The sequence below is a fragment of the Salvelinus namaycush genome, chromosome 16 (assembly GCF_016432855.1).
Source record: "Salvelinus namaycush isolate Seneca chromosome 16, SaNama_1.0, whole genome shotgun sequence".
Taxonomy (NCBI): domain Eukaryota; kingdom Metazoa; phylum Chordata; class Actinopteri; order Salmoniformes; family Salmonidae; genus Salvelinus; species Salvelinus namaycush.
Window position 1 is genome coordinate 38,728,041 of NC_052322.1, and position 19,626 is coordinate 38,747,666.

The 19,626-nt window shown below is 43.0% G+C and overlaps 1 protein-coding gene across 3 annotated transcripts in view; it reads right to left on the minus strand.

Annotated features, from left to right (window-relative positions):
* LOC120061423 (protein NDRG3-like) overlaps positions 1 to 19,626 on the minus strand; it is a 58,347-nt gene that overhangs the window by 26,889 nt on the left and 11,832 nt on the right. For 2 of the 3 annotated variants that reach the window (XM_039011220.1, XM_039011219.1), the window contains exons 2-3: positions 8,372 to 8,460; positions 6,916 to 6,948 (exon numbers count right to left, since the gene is read on the minus strand). In XM_039011220.1, coding sequence (XP_038867148.1) covers positions 6,916 to 6,948; positions 8,372 to 8,428 — 90 coding nt within the window. In that variant the 5' untranslated portion in view covers positions 8,429 to 8,460. Of the gene's footprint in view, positions 1 to 6,915; positions 6,949 to 7,191; positions 7,384 to 8,371; positions 8,461 to 19,626 lie in introns of those variants that run through there. The other variant, XM_039011221.1, reaches the window with a different exon arrangement.

The following is a 19,626-nucleotide window of genomic DNA, read 5'->3' on the forward strand; positions in this document are numbered from 1 at the left end:
TAATCCTCAGTCTGTTCATTGGGAACAATATTTCTGCTCTGCCTCCCTGGCCTGCTGTCTGCAGCACCGAGACGGAGGGAGCATTGGCATGAATTGGGGGGGGGGGGGGGGGGGGTTAACTGCAGATATGGGATGTCAAGAAGACAATATGGCTCTCTCAGCCAGGGCTAGCCAGCCAGCTCTCTGGACCCTGTCTGCAATGTCCACTCAGTTTCTCTGTCAGAGGGATATCCAGACAGACAGTGGCACCAGCAATGTCTGTGACCCATTGTTCCTTCATGTTGCCGTCTTTCAGCAATAATAAATCAGACAACGGCTACAGCACAGTACTGCAACATATCTTGTAGGCTGTGTTAAGGCATTCATTGAAAGGTAAGAACTAGCTCTCCTCAGTCTCCAGTTAGGCTACTATACATTGTGATGGCAGTCCATTTCAGAACCAGTTTGCACTAAAAGTCTGTTATTTAGCCATTGGCTCTGGATGAGGATGATACAAGTGCCAGACGCACCAGTTTGAGTGTTTCAAGAACTGCAAAGCTGCTGGGTTTTTTCACGCTCAAAAGTTTCCCGTGTGTATCAAGAATGGTCCAAAGGACATTCATCCAACTTGACAGAACTGTGGGAAGTATTGGGAGTCAACATGGGCCAGCTTCCCTGTGGAAGGCTTTTTGTACTCCTTGTAGAGTTCATGCCCAGACGACTTCAGGCTGTTCTGAGGGCAAAGGGGAGGGGGGGCAACTCAATATTAGGAAGGTGTTCCTAATGTTTGGTATACTCAGTGTACACATACAGAGACACTGTGGCAGAAACACTGTAAATCTGCTAAAACGAGTACACGATGGATTTGGAGGTCAGGATTAGGGCCGATTCAGGACAGGGAAAGCAGCCCAAAACTACGCTCCAAACTGGGTCAGTGCTATTGTTGCTACCTCTGCCCAACCCTGGGATCCTCGGCTCAACCCTGGGATCCCCAGCTGCCATGGCCTGCAGCAGGCTAATCTCTCCACCTCCAATCTGGAGACAAACCCAAATTAGAGCAGGTTCCTGGGGTTAGAATGACCATCATCTGGCTAATTGATGTAAAGTGGCATGCCTGGAATTACACAACAAATGTTAGATAACACTTTCTGTCCAAGGTTTTAACCATTTATGTGGGTCATATGAATGGGGTCGCCGAAGTAATGCTGTGACAAGGATATCCTCCTCAGGCCCAGAAAGACAGGGAGCTGGCCCCGAACAGTCTATAGCTGTGCAGACCACCTCTGATAGCGGAGATCTACAAAGGTAGAGATCTTTGAGAGACATCTGTCTGTGAGCGTATTCAAACATCTTGACAGGAAACACCTCCCTCATAGTGACATTACTGTGAGGGGGAGAGGGAATCCCTGCAAACGAGGGTTCCCTGGGCCACATTCAGCCCCCTCTCTACAGGTTACCCACTCTGAGCACATATTCGGTGTAGGAAGAGGCTGAAACCAGGCGTTTGCTGCAGTGTGAGGCTGTAAGGCTGTTGTGCTCAGATAACCAACTGCCAACTTGAGGTAATAATTGTGTGCAGTGCTGAACTATCAGCTCAACAATTGTCACAAGAAGGCCTCCCGGGTGGCGCAGTGGTCTAGGGCACTGCATCGCAGCGCTAGCTGTGCCACCAGAGACTCTGGGTTCGCGCCCGCGACCGGAGGTCCGTGGGGCTGCGCACAATTGGCCTAGCGTCGTCCGGGTTAGGGAGGGTTTGGCCGGTGGGGATATCCTTGTCTCATCGCGCACCAGCGACTCCTGTGGCGGGCCGGGCGCAGTGCACGCTAACCAAGGTCGCCAGGTGCACGGTGTTTCCTCCGACACATTGGTGCGGCTGGCTTCCGGGTTGGATGCTCCCTGTGTTAAGAAGCAGTGCAGTGGTTTGTGTTTCGGAGGACGCATGGCTTTTGACCTTCGTCTCTCCCGAGCCCGTACGGAAGTTGTAGCGATGAGACAAGATAGTAACTACTAACAATTGGATACCACGAAATTGGGGGGAAAAAGGGAGTAAAATAAAACAAAAAAAACAAGAAATAGTAACTTCATGCTTGCATAGAAATAGCACTACTCATAAAATTGTAGTTCATGGCATCAGTCACAGAGGGCGCTACATACTTACAGTGAGTTGTATGTTTTCCCTATACCAATGTTCCATGTGTTTACACTGACCTTAGTGTGCATTCACCTACCCCTCTCCACCACCCCTACCCCTGACGGCCATGTTGGGATATAAATATCTCAACCATATGGCTCCAATAACAACTTCATCAGAATACATTTATTTAGGACCCTGCCCTTCAGCAGTACGCGCACCCGGTCTAGTCAGCATGTTAGAGGGGGCAGCCAGACCTCCTAAAGGAAACGGATGGTATGCACATGACACGCTAATGCCCAAATCAACCACCAACACGCCATTTTCTAAGAACTCTATGGATTGGAATGGATTAGACGTCTATGTGAGGTTATTTCCATATCATGCCTAAACCTAATATTTTAGTCAGGTGTTCAGTATCAGCCAATCCACAGGTAGTTTATTGATCCTCTTCCGATCCAACCATAAGTGTTCTTCCCCTGACGCTGATTCACTCCCCTTTCCCTCACACTCTTTCAGCCCTCCTCACCCCTCTCCCATTGGCACTTACATGTTAGTCATTTAGCAGACACTCTTACCCAGAGCGACTTAGTTAGTGCGTTCATCTTAAGATAGCTAGCCCATCTAGGTCACATGGCACCAGGGGAGACAACATGGCCGACCTACAGTATAGGGAAAACACTGAGTGGACATGATAGGCAAGGTTGCTGTCAGCACTGTATCGTTTAATCCCAGGCCTTCTGCCATTCAAAATCACTCGTCCCGATGCAGTCTCACCGGCTGCTGTGATGCCCTATGCAGAAAACAGGCAGCCACATGACAGGCCAGGATGGAGGATAGTTTGGTGTCAAGCTGTCACATCAAATCAGTACGAAAAACGTATGAACTCACTACTGCAAGTCGCATGTAACTAATAAAACCAAGCACAAGATAATGGCGGCCTAAACCTGTTCAGTCAGGGACACCATTATCAAACCAAAGCACACTTTTCATTAGCCTCGAGAACCTCCCTGATCGTACACATACTATCCAGTTGGCGAACCATTCATGTAAGTCCTCATGATCAGTGAGGCTAAAGCAAATACATGTTGAGTTCAGCTCTGTCAACAATAGTTCATTACATCAATGGGTTTTGAAATAATTCTATAACCATGTTCCCTGGGGTTGACTTGGAGATTCACACGTGTGCTCATGATGCCCTCTTCTGGAGGCACCGGTGCTTTTAAGTACAGTAATGAAACTTCATTTCCCCTCAACCACTTGGATGGAAAAAGAACATCCTCTATCTGCTTTGTAAAGAATAGAGTTGAGGGGATTGCCATGACAACCATGCCTCTCTCTTTTTTGTGACAAAAGATAAAATGGTGAATGGTCCATTAGCCTAGGCACAACTGAGTCCACTCTAATGTTCACTATCATAACCACAACTCAGTTCACCCCAATGTTCTCCAGTGTCCACTATCATAACCACAACTCAGTTCACCCCAATGTTCTCCAGTGTCCACTATCATAACCACAACTCAGTCCACCCCAATGTTCTCCACAGTGTCCACTATCATAATCACAAGTCAGTCCACCCCAATGTTCTCCACAGTGTCCACTATCATAACCACAAGTCAGTCCACCCCAATGTTCTCCACAGTGTCCACAAGTCAGTCCACCCCAATGTTCTCCACAGTGTCCACTATCATAACCACAAGTCAGTCCACCCCAATGTTCTCCACAGTGTCCACTATCATAACCACAAGTCAGTCCACCCCAATGTTCTCCAGTGTCCACTATCATAACCACAACTCAGTCCACCCCAATGTTCTCCACAGTGTCCACTATCATAACCACAACTCAGTCCACCCCAATGTTCTCCAGTGTCCACTATCATAACCACAACTCAGTCCACCCCAATGTTCTCCACAGTGTCCACTATCATAACCACAAGTCAGTCCACCCCAATGTTCTCCACAGTGTCCACTATCATAACCACAACTCAGTCCACCCCAATGTTCTCCACAGTGTCCACTATCATAACCACAACTCAGTCCATCCCAATGTTCTCCACAGTGTCCACTATCATAACCACAACTCAGTCCATCCCAATGTTCTCCACAGTGTCCACTATCATAACCACAACTCAGTCCACCCCAATGTTCTCCACAGTGTCCACTATCATAACCACAACTCAGCCCATCCCAATGTTCTACAGTGTACCTTGAAAAGCAAACAGAACACACACTGGGAACACTGTCCTCCATTCCCTCCTACTACACCAACGTTCCTCCAATCCATTTCTGACTCATAACCAACACGGATAGGAGACCCAACTGAGAGACAAAGTACAGCAACCTTTTCCAATCCCTTTAAACAGTAATAAGGCTCGGAACATACTGTGACATATTCTGGGAGTAGGAGAAGAGCAGGTGGATTGGCCAACATAATGATTCATACCATGACAACCATCTTTAATGATGCCCCTCATCAATAGTCATCATGTACTGCCATGAGGGGGGAGGGCGCCGTGCTGCCATGAGGGGGGAGGGCGCCCGCCCGCCTGCGTCTGCCTGCGCGAGTGTGTCTGCGCGACTGCCTGCCTGCGTCTGCCTGCCTGCGCGAGCGTGTCTGCGCGAGCGTGTCTGCCTGTCTGCGCGAGCGTGTCTGCCCCCGCCCGTCCCTGTCTGTCTGCGTGTCTGAAACTGTCAAGATGAGGTAAACCTGGTGCTTCATAAGCCCGCTGAGACACAGGATGTTAATTAAGGAAGAAAAGCACTGAAGGACTGGAAGAGGAGAAGAGTCATTAAGGGAATCAGATGCAGCAAGGCTTCTCTCAAGGCTCCTGCAGGCGGCTGGGTTGCATGTATTGCATTGTAAAGCCTCAGGGTTGTTTGGATTCAGTGAATACATCCACACTCAGTCTAATAACAGCAATCTACTACACATCAATCCAGAGGACACGAGGCTGTGCTCATCACATGCTAACAACATACATCGCCCACGTCCCGCCACAAGCAGTCGATTAGCCAATCAATCATCATAGAGATGTGTCCAACAGGGTCAACCGAGAGGAGTGTGTGTTTTTAGGCTGACTGTGTAGAGGAAATAAGTCAACCGTGACGACGCGCCACAGGGAGAAGGAAGAAGTTTGTATCACTTTCAGAGCGATGTTTTCCCTGTCCCTCCGACTATAAAACATTGACAACGGATCAAAAACGTGTTCTATAGAAGTGTTCTTGGTTGTAGGTGCGTGATGCTGCTTGGAGTGGAGAGAAGGCAGAGAACACGGTAAACCTGCCTGAATAACTGGTCATGTGAGCATATTGGTGGGTGACCACCTTAATTATAGGACGACTTGGGAGAATGATGATCCACCACAAACAGAGCATGAGAAGGTCATATTTTCCGATGGTAGCCCTATCTGTTAACGCCGATACATCCTGACAAAATACACACTATGACTGGCCTGCTAATGTGCCTTTCTGGACCTTGTAAACTATCGACAATATACCCATAAATTCCAAATGGTTGCCTAATCAGGAATAGACTAGATTATTATTGCCGGAATGAAACATGCATTCAAAACGCGGGGATTCTTTAGTGGTTACGGAAATGGTATTTTCACTTAAGTTTACAGCCTACACTGAAAATCTTTACTCACTAGAAAAAAAAGAAAAAAACTGCATTATTGCATTGTGTTGTTATAGTCTAGGTATGGTCATTTTGTTGTTCCTAAAAAGCTGGAGCGCAGCCTGGGGAGCACACTATCCTAGGCTACCTGTTATTTCATCATCTGATCAAAAATATATATTTCACTGTGTAAATTCATTGGGTAGGCTATAGGCTATTCACTGCAGTGTCAGGCCTAACATTTAGCTAATGAATGATGGGTTGCATACGCTTCTAACTTGGACTACACATATTTAGACTGTCTTCACAGTTCTCTTTGCGCTTTTGCTTTTCAAATCTGTTATGAAATAGCGACTGTGCAAACAGCAAGCTCTAAGTGACCAAATCGGATGTGTGTGTGTTCAGACATCTGTTTGTTGACATGGCTACGCTAGTTGTCATAGTAACGATGGGTGTGTGTGTGTGCAGTGGTGTAGGCTGATTGTGCTTCCCATCACTCAGAAGTTATGTAGCAAGCTAAGGTGACAACAATACCTGCAATGGACATTTACCAGTTGCTTTGAATGTTCAAAACCATAGTTTAAGAACACTTAAAGCCACAAAGGATGAGATGATCCAACTTTCAAAACGAGTCCTTTTTGGCTAGCCACAGCAGTCCACTCGCTAGCTAGCCACAGCAGTCCACTCGCTAGCTAGCCACAGCAGTCCACTCGCTAGCTAGCCACAGCAGTCCACTCGCTAGCTAGCCACAGCAGTCCACTCGCTAGCTAGCCACAGCAGTCCACTCGCTAGCTAGCGACAGCAGTCCACTCGCTAGCTAGGTATCTGTATAGCTTTCTAGCACATTCACTAATTTGTTTGTAAACAACTACCAAGCTAGTTAGCTACCACATGTTCTTGTCCAGCTGTCAACAGAGTAGCCAGCAAAAAACAAGATATGCCAAATAACAGTCTAAAACCACTTGAGGGAAAATCAGATTTGACTATTCAGACAAGTCACATGGTCAGGGATCAGATTTCAAACCACCTATGAAGGTGGTTTGAAATGTGACTTGAAATACCCGATTCCACGTGCTTTTGACTGTTCAAACTGGAGGAAAACAACAGATTCTATCGGATATGCAAAAAAATTGGATTTGAGTCACTTCAAACTGCCAACATGAACACTGCTTAAGAGACGTTTGACTCACCTGACAATCAAAGTCCTGGAAGTTACGTCCATTCTGCAGAGGGATGAGAAGAAAAATTAGATGTATTTAAGTCATAAACAAGTGCCAGATATTTATATATATGTTTTGATTGAACGAGATCCGAAGCGCCTCTTCTCCCTCATTATCCCTCAGTCATTCTGCTCCAAGGCCTGCAGAAGAGTCTGTCACCAAGGCCTCCAAGGCCTGCACAGGTGTCACCAGGAGGCGGCAGAGGGCAACAAGAGCCATCTCAGATCAATGTGTGGAGTAAATTACCTCTAGTGGTTGATGCCAGAGCCTGCCTCTCTCTCGCTCTGTCTCTCTGTGCTCCCAGCAATGCGGAGGACACCCTGGGTTCTCTCTGTGTCATTACTGTCCTCATACTGAGCCCTCCACCCACCCTCATCATTAGCAGTAATGTACTGCTGGAGCGGAGAGTGGAGACACTGAGCAGATGTCGCTGAGGAGCTAAAACAGGATCATTACTGCAGATAAGACCTTTTTTATTTAACCTTTATTTAACTAGGCAAGTCAGTTAAGAACAAATTCTTATTTACAATGACGGCCTACTGGGGAACAGTGGGTTAACTGCCTTGTTCAGGGGCAGAACGACAGATTTTTACCTTGTCAGCTCGGGGTTCCGATCTAGCAACCTTTCGGTTACTGGCCCAACGCTCTAACCACTAGGCTACCTGCCGCCCTTTACATGGGCAGAACACACAGGCATTCCCTACTACAGTCAGTCAGGCCCTTTCATTCTAACGAGGCAGGGTCAAGGGGTTAATGATTTGCAGAGTGGTTCAAGTGCCTCAGCCATCCACTATAGTGAGCAAAGTGGGACGGTGTTTTGAAACTCAAATGGCTGATTCACTGTGATATCAAAACCACAGCTCACTAAGCAAGCCCTCTTCCTGACAATGTAGACAACCTTACATCAGCTCCCAGTATCTGCTAGCTACCAATATAGACACATCTAATCTGCCATCACATCTAATAACATCTCATTTCAATCTAATTTCATATCAGCCTCTCCTCTTCCCCAGTGCTTGACTTGGGCAGGAGCTCACCGGAGCTGAGTACCTACATCTCAAATGTTCTACTGCTGGAGCTACTGCACCTAAATATAAACAGTACCGGCACCCAAAATGTGTACCGGCACCTATTTCCAGTCCAAGTCTAGCACTGCTCTCCCCTATAGCACATCCACCCCTGCAGCACCTCCAACTCCACCACCACGTACCCCAGCCAATCTCGTTCCCAGGGTAACTAGCAGCAGCAGCACCCTGGGGCCTGGCAGGCAAATTGATAAAATGTAAATAAAAGGAACCGATCTATGCGGAGTGCAGACTGACTGAAGGGCAGAGCTGTGCAGTGCTAAGCTGATCAGCCCAGGCTAGTGACTTCTGAACCTATTGGTAGGAGTAAAGGTGTGGGTTTATTATTCCTGTCCACTCACCTTATCTGTGAGCAGGGGCTTGATCTCAGTCAGCTGCACGTCCTGGAGCTCATCCATCTCAAGTTAGGTCTGACAGCTGTCAATCACACCTGAGGGAGACAGAGAGAGAAATGTATCAGACACAGGAAGCAGTAGTAAGCTACTACCACCAACTTATTTCCCTGACTTCAACTCCCTGAGTGATATCCTGTATTCTGCCAGCATGAATAAGTCTGAGGATAGAAGACTCAAAAACAGAGATCAGGAGAAACCAAGAGAGAAACAGCAGCGCCGTTGCCATGGACACAGAGTGTCCTCTTAACATTGCTCACTAGATAGGAACAGGATGCTATAGTGGTAGATTAGGATGTGTGGACTGGAGCTCTGTTACCCACAGAAAGGGAGCAGAACTGGGAAGAGAGAGAGAACAGGATTAGAGAGCAGGAAGAATCCCGTTAACCAGAGATGGAGAGCACTAGAAATGAGGACATGAATAAGTAATGACATGGAGAGGGAGTATTGATGTAGTAGCACTGACACGTCTGGCTGGAAATTGTCAGTATAATAACTGCTACACTTCTATTTTATGACGAATCCATTTAAAATAGAAATTAGATTCAATCGCAGTAGTAGCCTAGCCACTCAAGTTGTCAGAACCCCCAAATGGATACTAGTATGAGTTTTCAGCCATTCACTGGCAGACATATTCCACTGAACTCTAACAGTGCACCAAAATAATTCCTATATTATTGCACACTGAGGGTGCAATAAGAAAGGGAAAATAAATTGTGTGTCATGTGCATTTGGGCATGTCAACACCGACCCTCATCTCCCTCCCCATGGGGGTGTCAGTGGGGACAGTCCCTTATCCTGTCGCAGTAGGGGAGCATGTGACCGAGTGTCATCACTGTGTGGCCAATGTCTAAACGCTACAGTAGTGGTGAAATGAGCCAGAAGAGAACCAACAAGACAAGGATCTAGCAAATGGCCCCAGGATCACATGTAGTGGATATCATCCTGATTGTCATGATGAATGTCCCCTGGTTTATTGAACGCTCCTCTCTCTCAGTGCTGCTATGTCTTTTTTGTGAACGTTGCCAAGTCTGTCCCAGTTCTAAATCTAATTATATGTGGGGTAGATGAGGACTTCACAGCATGCCTGTGTCTCACACGGTCTCACTCACATAATCTGGAAGGCATTTTTTAGACAGAAAACAAAGGGATTTGAAAGTGTGGGCTGAAAATAGAATGCATCTTTGATGGGCACATTGATGAAGAGATTTTCAGCAGAGAAGTCAACAGAGCCTACCACTCAAACATGTCTCTTTCTATAGTATTGATTAAATTACAAAACAGGCAGGAAAACCAAACCTGGGAAGCCCACTAACAAGAAGCTAGAAGTGGACGGAGGTCAAAGCAACATCTCCGTACAATCTCTCTCAATTAAAACCAGATCAGCCAAGCATACTGGAGACTGGAGGGGCGGTATTATTCCGGGAGAGGGGATGGATCCAACACTTCCTTCAATGTGACAAAGCTGAAGGGGGGACAAACAAAGCCAAGAGAAAACCTGTAGTGGCTGACGATGGTTGTACTTGCTGACCCAGGAGATGATTGTTACCAAAACTCTGCCTGCAGCTTACTTGCCTGCACTACTGATGGATCACTGGAGACGTCCTGAACGAAGCAGACATTATTTCTCCCACCATGTTAGATCAGCTCAATGACTATGCTAAGGGATTTGCTTTCAGGAAGAGTCGAATGAAGTCGATGGCAGCCAAGGACAAAGACATTACATTGTAAGACAAATAAATAACTGCTATAGCCATCCATGCTTTCTCGCTCTTCGTTCAAACTCATTGCGAGTTATTTTCGCTGCTGTATTTAACGTTCAGCAAACGAGAGCAAGCTTGTGTCCCTCTTCAAACCATCTATTCTAGTCTAGCTTTTCCTGGGAGAGCAGTTTCATTGTGCAATAGAACACTGCAGAGGCTATAGCTAAATTACAATCTTATGCATATTAAACCCTAATTCATTGGCTAAATATAAGGCTAATACTGCATTGAATGTATTGCCTGAAAGAGGGAGGCTAGCACATCTACCTTGAACAAGATTATCTATTATGGATGCAATTTGAATGGAATTTATGGAGAAAGACAATTTTTTTAGTCAGGACTACCAGGTCTACAAAAATTTGACAAAGTTGCATTCATAAGTTTTATTGACAAAACGTCAAACAAGTCAGTCAGTGAGTTTGGCGTTTGTAACAGTCACTATGTGAGCTTATTATTCCCTATGATCTCCTATGTAGAATTAACCTTACCTTCTAATGACTTGTGTAGCTTGCGAGTGTCACAGAGCAAAACATATCATGAGTCTCTCAGCTTTTCATGGATAGCTTTTAATATAGTTTGTAGCACAAACCATTCGGACTCTACAGATGTTTTTGTAGGATCCGCCCTTGTTTCACAAGCCCTACCAGCCTGCTAACGTTACATTAGCAGTGAATGAGTATGCCAGTTGCTATCAACACCTAGCTTCCAGCTACATAAAAAGTAAACCAAAGTTTTGGAAATATATAACGGAATCTAAACAAACATCAAAGAATGTTAGCTATATTCAGTAGGGATGTACGATATATCGGTGAACATTAGCTAAAAATGCTGTGTGTATCGAGCAGTCAACAAGTCCAGCAGTCATTTGAAAGTGTAAGAACATTTCAGCGAGAAAGGAGAAATCCATTAAAGCCAAGATAATGGAATTCATTGCCCTTGACAATCAACCGTTCTCGGTTGTGTGTGATGTTGGCTTTCGCCGACTGGTCCAGCACCAGTACACACTACCAAGTGCGCTATTTTTCCAGATGTTGCCCTACCGGAGTTACACAGTAAAAGCGTCACTGCTATTAGCTTCACGACATACTATGGAATGCCGTTTGGGTCTTTGCGTGTCAAAAGATATACACGTCAAATAACACTATTTGACAATAACACTATTTGAATAGTTAAATAAGCTTTTCATTTGACACGTCAAATAACACAGTTCTATTATAGAATGTTGTGTATTCTGAATTTGCACGTGCAAGCCAAGCACCACTACTATCAGTAGCACTGTCAAAGCTGTACAAAAAAAATTCTGAAAACAAGCAAACACTGGCCATGAACGATGTGTTTACAATACTGCGTTGGTAATAAATCATTATTTGTTCGACCGCAACTTCTGGGGTAACTAGCTTTAGCTTGGTACCTAACTACAGTGGTTCCTCCTTTAAAAGTTGCGAGCTTGCACCGCAGGACTTTGAGGTACCCAGCATCACGGCTTCATTGCTCCAGACCACGACAAGGGGGAGTTAGAGCACTCATTATACATTTGGGTCCCAAGGGTTTTATATGACCAATCATATCGAGTGGTTCCAATTATGAATTTGACGCGAGCCACCCATCCCTGGGTGAAGATGGCTGACAAATCATTAAGGTGGAACCAAATGTAAGTAGTTATAACGTCATAACGAGTCAAGCAAAAAATGTACAATTGAGAGGAATGTTAGTTAATGTAGAGACAAACGTTTGTACATATTTGTCATAAAGTTAATTTACGAAAATAGCTATTTAGCAAGTTTGCTGACTAGCTAACATTACCCAGCTAGCTAGCTAGCCAGCGTTATGATAGGAGAATGAGTTATAATTCGTGTTGTTTAATGTTTTAGGGACTCCTGAGAAAACCAGCAAACCAGGCTGTCATCTTGTGAAACAGTGGATGTAAAGAATCTAGCTAGCTAAAGCATTTACTGCAAATTGAACGTACAATTGTGTAAGCTTGCCTTGCAGCTGAAGTAACTTAGCTAACTATTTACTTGCTTATTGTGTAGTAGAGGATAAAAATAACTGTATGCCTATGGATGTGTAGCTAGCTACAGTATGTAGCCGATCTGTGTATGGACCCTAAAACGTTTGGTATGAATATTAGTTCAGAACCAGAATCTATGAACCTCAGCTATCATAGTTGTTGATATCATCCAACTTCCAACTTCAAGTCTGGATGACATTAATGATGCCTATGGATAGAGTAGAATATAATAACTCTATTGTGCCAAGGATGCAAGTCCTATATACATGTACTGTAGTTATTACCATGCATGAGATTCTCACATTGTAGCCTGTACTTTGAATATGTTCACTGATCATGTACTCTTCCTTGATTTAAGTAACGCTGATTTGTAATTCCTATACAGAAAAAAAAATATATGCATATCTAACTCCCTGCATCAATCTGAGGACACAGGATAGTATTTCAATGAGATACTTAATTTCAACCAGTGGAGAATGTGAAAAGCTTTACTGAAAGAAGTTCATTATCCAGGTGTTATAAATACATAATACATGCATTATAATTATGATAATTGTAATATATTATATATACAAGTTCAATCTGTACTTCAATTACTCCAGGATCACAACTATGAAATAACACCGGTCTCCCACATGCCCCGCATTCTGTAGTACAGACATGGCCTGCTCTCCCTTATGTAAGGAATTAGGCACTTTCCCATGTTTACTACAGTATGTATTGTAGACTGCACAGTAGCCTAATACACATTTTGTTAAATAATGATTAAAAAATAAATACTCTTTCAAAATGCAGATGTTGATTTAGTTATGGATCCGTAACGAATTACTATGGGAATAAATATCACTGATTTACATAAATATTGGAAGAAAGTTGTCTAATGAAGGCAAACAATTTAGAGAATCCTCCAATCCTGTAGCCTACTCCCTACCATCACGTTGTACAGCGTCATATTTTCCATTCCATCCTAATGGAAACCCTGAGGGCTTAGTTTTTCCTCTGAATAGAAACACCATAATATTAATCAAATTAATTGAGCCAAATTTCTTAAAATCAATCCCATATACTATGTTATTACAAAAAAGGTTTTAAATGATCTGGTAATAAAAATACGGAATACTATCAAATGCTTCTCAAAGATGCCCTCTGGTGGTCAAACTAGCAATAACAGAAAAAAATGGCTGACAATTTAATGACGTGCCACAGAATTCTGCGGCAGCACGCAAGGTGTGCCACAACTTTAAAGGAGGAACCACTGTAGCACCAATACAACCAGCCTGAAAACAATGACCAGTAGAAACTGCAGTCATTTTCATTATTCTTAGCAATGATAAAGTAATCCTTGTGAGTAAGTATTAGCTAGGTAGCCACTTGTTGTTTGCCTATTGAAATTGAACATCGGTTCATGAAAATAAATAGCTAGCTACTTAACCCTGGGATTAGGCACCATAGTAGAATTTGCGGTTTGCCTTCAAAATAAAAGTACCTCTGAAAGTGATGCAGAAGATTACAAATTGTTGGAATCATGGCATATTTAGACTAGATAATGTTAAACAAGGTTGGAATGTGAAGCAATGAAATGGGGTATCAGTCTACTCGGTGACTCACAGAACACAACTGTGAAGAGTTTACGCAAATATTAGCGTTGCAACTCTGAGGTGTGAAATCACCTCAGTCAGCCTATTGTGTGTATTGAGATTCATATTGCACTGTACAGCTTTTCCTAAGGATTGGGAATGAATGAAATGGGGTATCAGTCTACTCAATATCCAATATATTTTTTGCCAACGTCCTCAGAGTTAGACTAACGTTCTCCCTAATGTTCTCTGGGTGTCACTGAGTAGACTGTAGATCAATGACATGGTATCAATCTATAGGTAAGGCTGTACAGTAAAATAAGTATGCCCCCAATGCAATTCTAAAGTATAATACATCCAGTGTGATTTCAGATTTTTCAAATTAACAAATTGTCTTTTGTTGATTTTATATAAACAACATTCCAACCTCGTTTAGCATGATCTATTCAATTACTGCAAAATGTACCATTTGTATTCATTTGCATCACTGTCAATGACATACTTTTATTTTGAAGTCTAACCGCAAAGTCCACTATTGTGGCTATTTCTTGTGGCTAGCTTCACATAGATGGGTCCGACCACTAATCAAATAAGAACTGTTATACAATTAGGGTTATTTTAGATGATGACACCTAGCTATATAGTTAGCTAGCAAACTATATAGCTACTGAAACAGATGTTTTGCTATGTTTTTGGGGAAGAACATTGTTTGCATCCATTTGCAGCTTTTAAAAAAAATGACCAGCACTGTAGGTGCGCGAGACAACTTTACCAGCATCATAGCATACGTATCAATGAATCGTTGTGACATGAAATAGGAGTGATAGTGAAATAACTACGTAAAATATGTATGAACGCGTTAAATTGTGACGCGCAGTCAAATTCAGGTCCTGATTGGGCAACAAGCTTATTTGACATGTCAATTAGTGATATTTGACGTGTATCTTTTTTGACATGCAAAGACCCAAGTGGCGTTCCATAGAAATCCTGGTTGAGAATGAAATGACTGAACAAATGAACAACGAAACAGCACAGCAAGTAAGTGAAAGAAATTGGTTTTGATTAGGTTTTACTGGTAATGGGGACATACGTAAATGCCAACAAAATAACTTTTTGGTCAGTGTGGTGTGTAACCTTTATTTAACTAGGCAAGTCAAGTAAGAACAAATTCTTATTTACAATGCCGGCCTACCCCGGCCAAACCTGGACAACGCTGGGCCAATTGTGCGCTGACCTATTGGACTCCCAATCACAGCCGGATGTGATACAGCCTGAGACCGCTGCGTCCATGTGTGTGTGTTAACTATTTAACTGTACTGAATGCTTAAAATGGCCACTAACATTTTAAATATCGGTATCGTTTTTTTTTGGGGCAAGGAAAATATCGGTATCGGCCAAAAATGTAATATCGGTGCATCACTAATATTCAGTTATGTTAGCCAGTAATCAACAAAACTTTAATAAAAAAAGGTAGCCAGCTAAAGTTAGCTATTAGCATAACCAGGTAACATTAGCCTAACCAGCCTAGACAACCAGCACGGCTACGGTCGGCATGCTAGAGCCCAACTACTGAAAACCAGTTAAAACAACACAACACAACCGCAGAACAAAAGAGCAGATACCATCGAATGGGCCCCAGGCATCAATCTGTAAGTAAGAGTGAGGGAAATTCAATAGCGAGAAAAATTCAAAATGGATAGCTTCCAGATGTCAAATCAACTAGCGCACTAGCACTAAGTAAGGTGGAAAAAGTTACAAAACTTGCGTCGCCTACTTCAGAGATCATGACAAAAAGTTGACAAAACAAAAAGGAGAAGAGACAAGGTACCACCACTGTTGCACAATTAGAGCAAGCAGGTATGATTTTGTCTTTCATTTTGAGCCCACTGCAAGAATGCACCAGAGCCTGCAGTGCTAAAGCGTTCCAACTAGATAATACTGCCACAAAGTCTGTGAAAATCAAGAGGTGTTGCTAACGGTACCCAGGCCGAGCTAGCATATGAACTCTTTAGCACAGAGTAGATCCTCCATATGACGTTGAGAAATAGTGCATTGTGGGTAGTTCCGAAGATATCTGGAAATAAGTTAAATATAAAAATAATAGTTATAGGTAAGCAGATCGTGACAACTAAGATTTTGACCACAGAGTGTTGTTACTTTGGTCAGTAAAAACACATCATTCCTACCCTTTAAAGCAATGATATTTGAGTGATAGGGTTATTTAAAAAATAATAATAATAAGGTGACCCCCCGAAAGCCAGATGGTGATATGTAAATTAGGCATGCATAGGCTATGCTGCAGTAAATGTACCTGTCGCAAGAAAACAATATGATACATGCATTGTAAACTGCCATCCATATGAGATGCACCGTCTGTCCCCACTCTCAGCATTGATGATTGATCATGCAGACAGAGGCCATAGAGAAGCCAGATTTAGACATTGCATATAATTTAACAATTCCATTTCACGTCATGCTGTTGATAGAAATAAATCTTTATATTTTACCGGTTCCTCAATTATTTATCCCGGGAAAAGGGAGTGGGTGAAATCTCAGTAAATCTCTGTAACCCGGTTCCTGCTATTAAACCCTAGTCAGGCGCTCTGCAGCAACAGAGACACTGTCCCAAGATATGAGCCGTGGATGAGTCGGTCAAACTAACACGCCCACACACAAATCTCTGACAAACACACACACCGACAATCCAGCTAACCACGGCATACACAACACAGGACTGAGATTACCTTTTCCCTTGAAAAAAAAGAATCACAAAATTCTATTTTCTAACACGTCAATCACAAACCCTGTTATTGCCATACACACTAATATCCTGTCCATGACCATGTGTATCACAGAGTCTTTCACAATCAGGTTATGTAGCTCACGTCATCAACTGTAATCTAGTATAGCCTTATTTTCAGGAAGAAAGAATAAGAAGAGATTAACATGTCAGATGAGTTGATAAATAATGAGTTTGAGAAAAGCAGTTGACAGAGTAGCAGGGCTCGACATTAACGTTTGCCATCTTGTCCGGGACAATTAAAAAAATAATATAGTCGGACAAGAAGAATATAGATTTAAGATGTCAAAATGGACAAGTAAAAAAATTCAAAAATTACAATCAAACAATTATGCAGGCCAGGTTTGGATCAGAGGCCAACATTGGAAAAATATAAAAATACATTTTTCGATGTACATATATTTAAAAAAAAAAAAGCCTACAGATCAAAGTGTAGGTGATATGCATATTGGCTACAGCCTCATGTTAAAACTGACGCTGGCATGAGGGGAGCACCAGAAAATGAAGCTGAACTTGAATGAGATTTTGAAGTATATAAATATAGGCTAAAAGCCAGTCATGTTCGACAAATATAATGAAGGACAACTAACATTAACGTCTAAAGGCTTGATTCTGTCGACATACGAGGCACAGTTGGTTCAGATCAAATGGTCACAAGATCCGAGTGAAAGACAGTGCATGTTGTGCACCGCACATCACCCACCTTGAATCTGAGAGGCGGCGGTCAGCATTTTGAAACTATTTAACCATTCACTATATCGTTTAAAACCTGGACATTTTATGAAGCATGTCTTATCTTGTTTCAAAGTAGCCTAGCTAAAACACAACCATACAAATGTTGAGGGAACTAACACTCAATGCCATTGAAACCAGCATTTCTCTCATGTTCCATTGGTTTTCAAATTCAATATTCTTTCATTGTCCAGCAACCAAGGCATAATCCTAGTCATATTAATAACCCATCCTAAATGTTGCTATCAGATTCCCCCTCTTTCTAACAGAGTATTTTCATCTTTGTCACATGAAATCGCAAGTGCATGCGATGCACTTTTGAGAACGGTGTTTTCACCAGTAATTACTTTTTGGAACAGTGCATATGCCTATACTAGCCAACAGCCATGTATGTGTGCATTTGTTGAGCTTATAATATGAAGAAATAAAACTATCAACATTTTAAACTAAAAACGGTCTGATCTGCTGCATCAGCCTCATTGCTTTACACTAAAAATGGTGTGCAGTGGTTGTACGAATGTTTAATCTGTAGTCCGAGAACTGTCCCAGAGTCTGTTTCGAACCGTAGACATATTTATCGTCTGAGGGACGACTGGTCGGCCCTAATTTCAAGCCCTGAAGGGAATTATTTTATAAAGACATAAAAAGTATTTGGTTGTAATTGTAATGTTGCAATATTTTATAGGCTACCAAGGGCGGCAGGTAGCCTAGTGGTTAGAGCGCTGGGCCAGTAACCCAAAAGGTTGCTAGATCGAATCCCCGAGCTGACAAGGTAAAATTCTGTCATTCTGCCCCTGAACAAGACAGTTAACCCACTGTTCCCCGGTTGGCCATCATTGTAAATAAGAATTTGTTCTTAACTGGCTTGCCTAGTTAAATAAAGGTTAAATAAAAATATTTTTAAAAGGGTGGCCAACCATCCTGCAGGAGAGCCTTAAAGGGACAGTGTTGTTTTTTTGAGACCGATATGCAAAGCAGCCAATAGGCAGAGTGTAGCCCACATTATTGTCTGATTGTCTATGTTAAAAAATATTGTAATGCATTATATTCTGTAAAGTGGTTCTTTGCAGTGACCTGAGCTTTTGGACAAGCAAAATAATACTTGTCTGAAAACAAAGTTAGTCAAGCATTAGTAGGGATGGTCACAGCCAGGGCTATGAGGGAGGGGGGGGGGACAGGTGAGGATCCAGTGCAGCCAGACAGTGCTACTGTAATATAGGCCTTTCCCTTACAGTCCCCAGATCTGCCTAGACAGTTTTCTGCCCAGCACTGAGGATAGTAGACTAGTTCATGTATCCTAGATCAGAGGAATCAGCCAGCATTCTTTAGCAAGACTAAAGACATTAGATATGAATCCCCAATCACTTTCTGTAATGGAGATACACAGACATGCAGCGATAGAGAAACACATACAGCCATACAGCGATACACAGACATGCAGCGATAGAGAAACACATACAGCCATACAGCGATACACAGACATGCAGCGATAGAGATACACATACAGCCATACAGAGATACACAGACATGCAGCGATAGAGATACACATACAGCCATACAGAGACACAGACATGCAGCGATAGAGATACACATACAGCCATACAGAGATGCAGTGATAGAGAAACACATACAGCCATACAGAGACACAGACATGCAGCGATAGAGAAACACATACAGCCATACAGACACAGACATGCAGCGATAGAGATAAATATACAGCCATACAGAGAAACAGACATGCAGCGATAGAGATACACATACAGCCATACAGAGATGCAGTGATAGAGAAACACATACAGCCATACAGAGACACAGACATGCAGCGATAGAGATACACATACAGCCATACAGAGACACAGACATGCAGCGATAGAGATACACATACAGCCATACAGAGACACAGACATGCAGCGATAGAGATACACATACAGCCATACAGAGACACAGACATGCAGCGATAGAGATACACATACAGCCATACAGAGACACAGACATGCAGCGATAGAGATACACATACAGCCATACAGAGAAACAGACATGCAGCGATAGAGATACACATACAGCCATACAGAGAAACAGACATGCAGCGATAGAGATACACATACAGCCATACAGAGACACAGACATGCAGCGATAGAGATACACATACAGCCATACAGAGAAACAGACATGCAGCGATAGAGATACACATACAGCCATACAGAGAAACAGACATGCAGCGATAGAGATACACATACAGCCATACAGAGAAACAGACATGCAGCGATAGAGATACACATACAGCCATACAGAGAAACAGACATGCAGCGATAGAGATACAC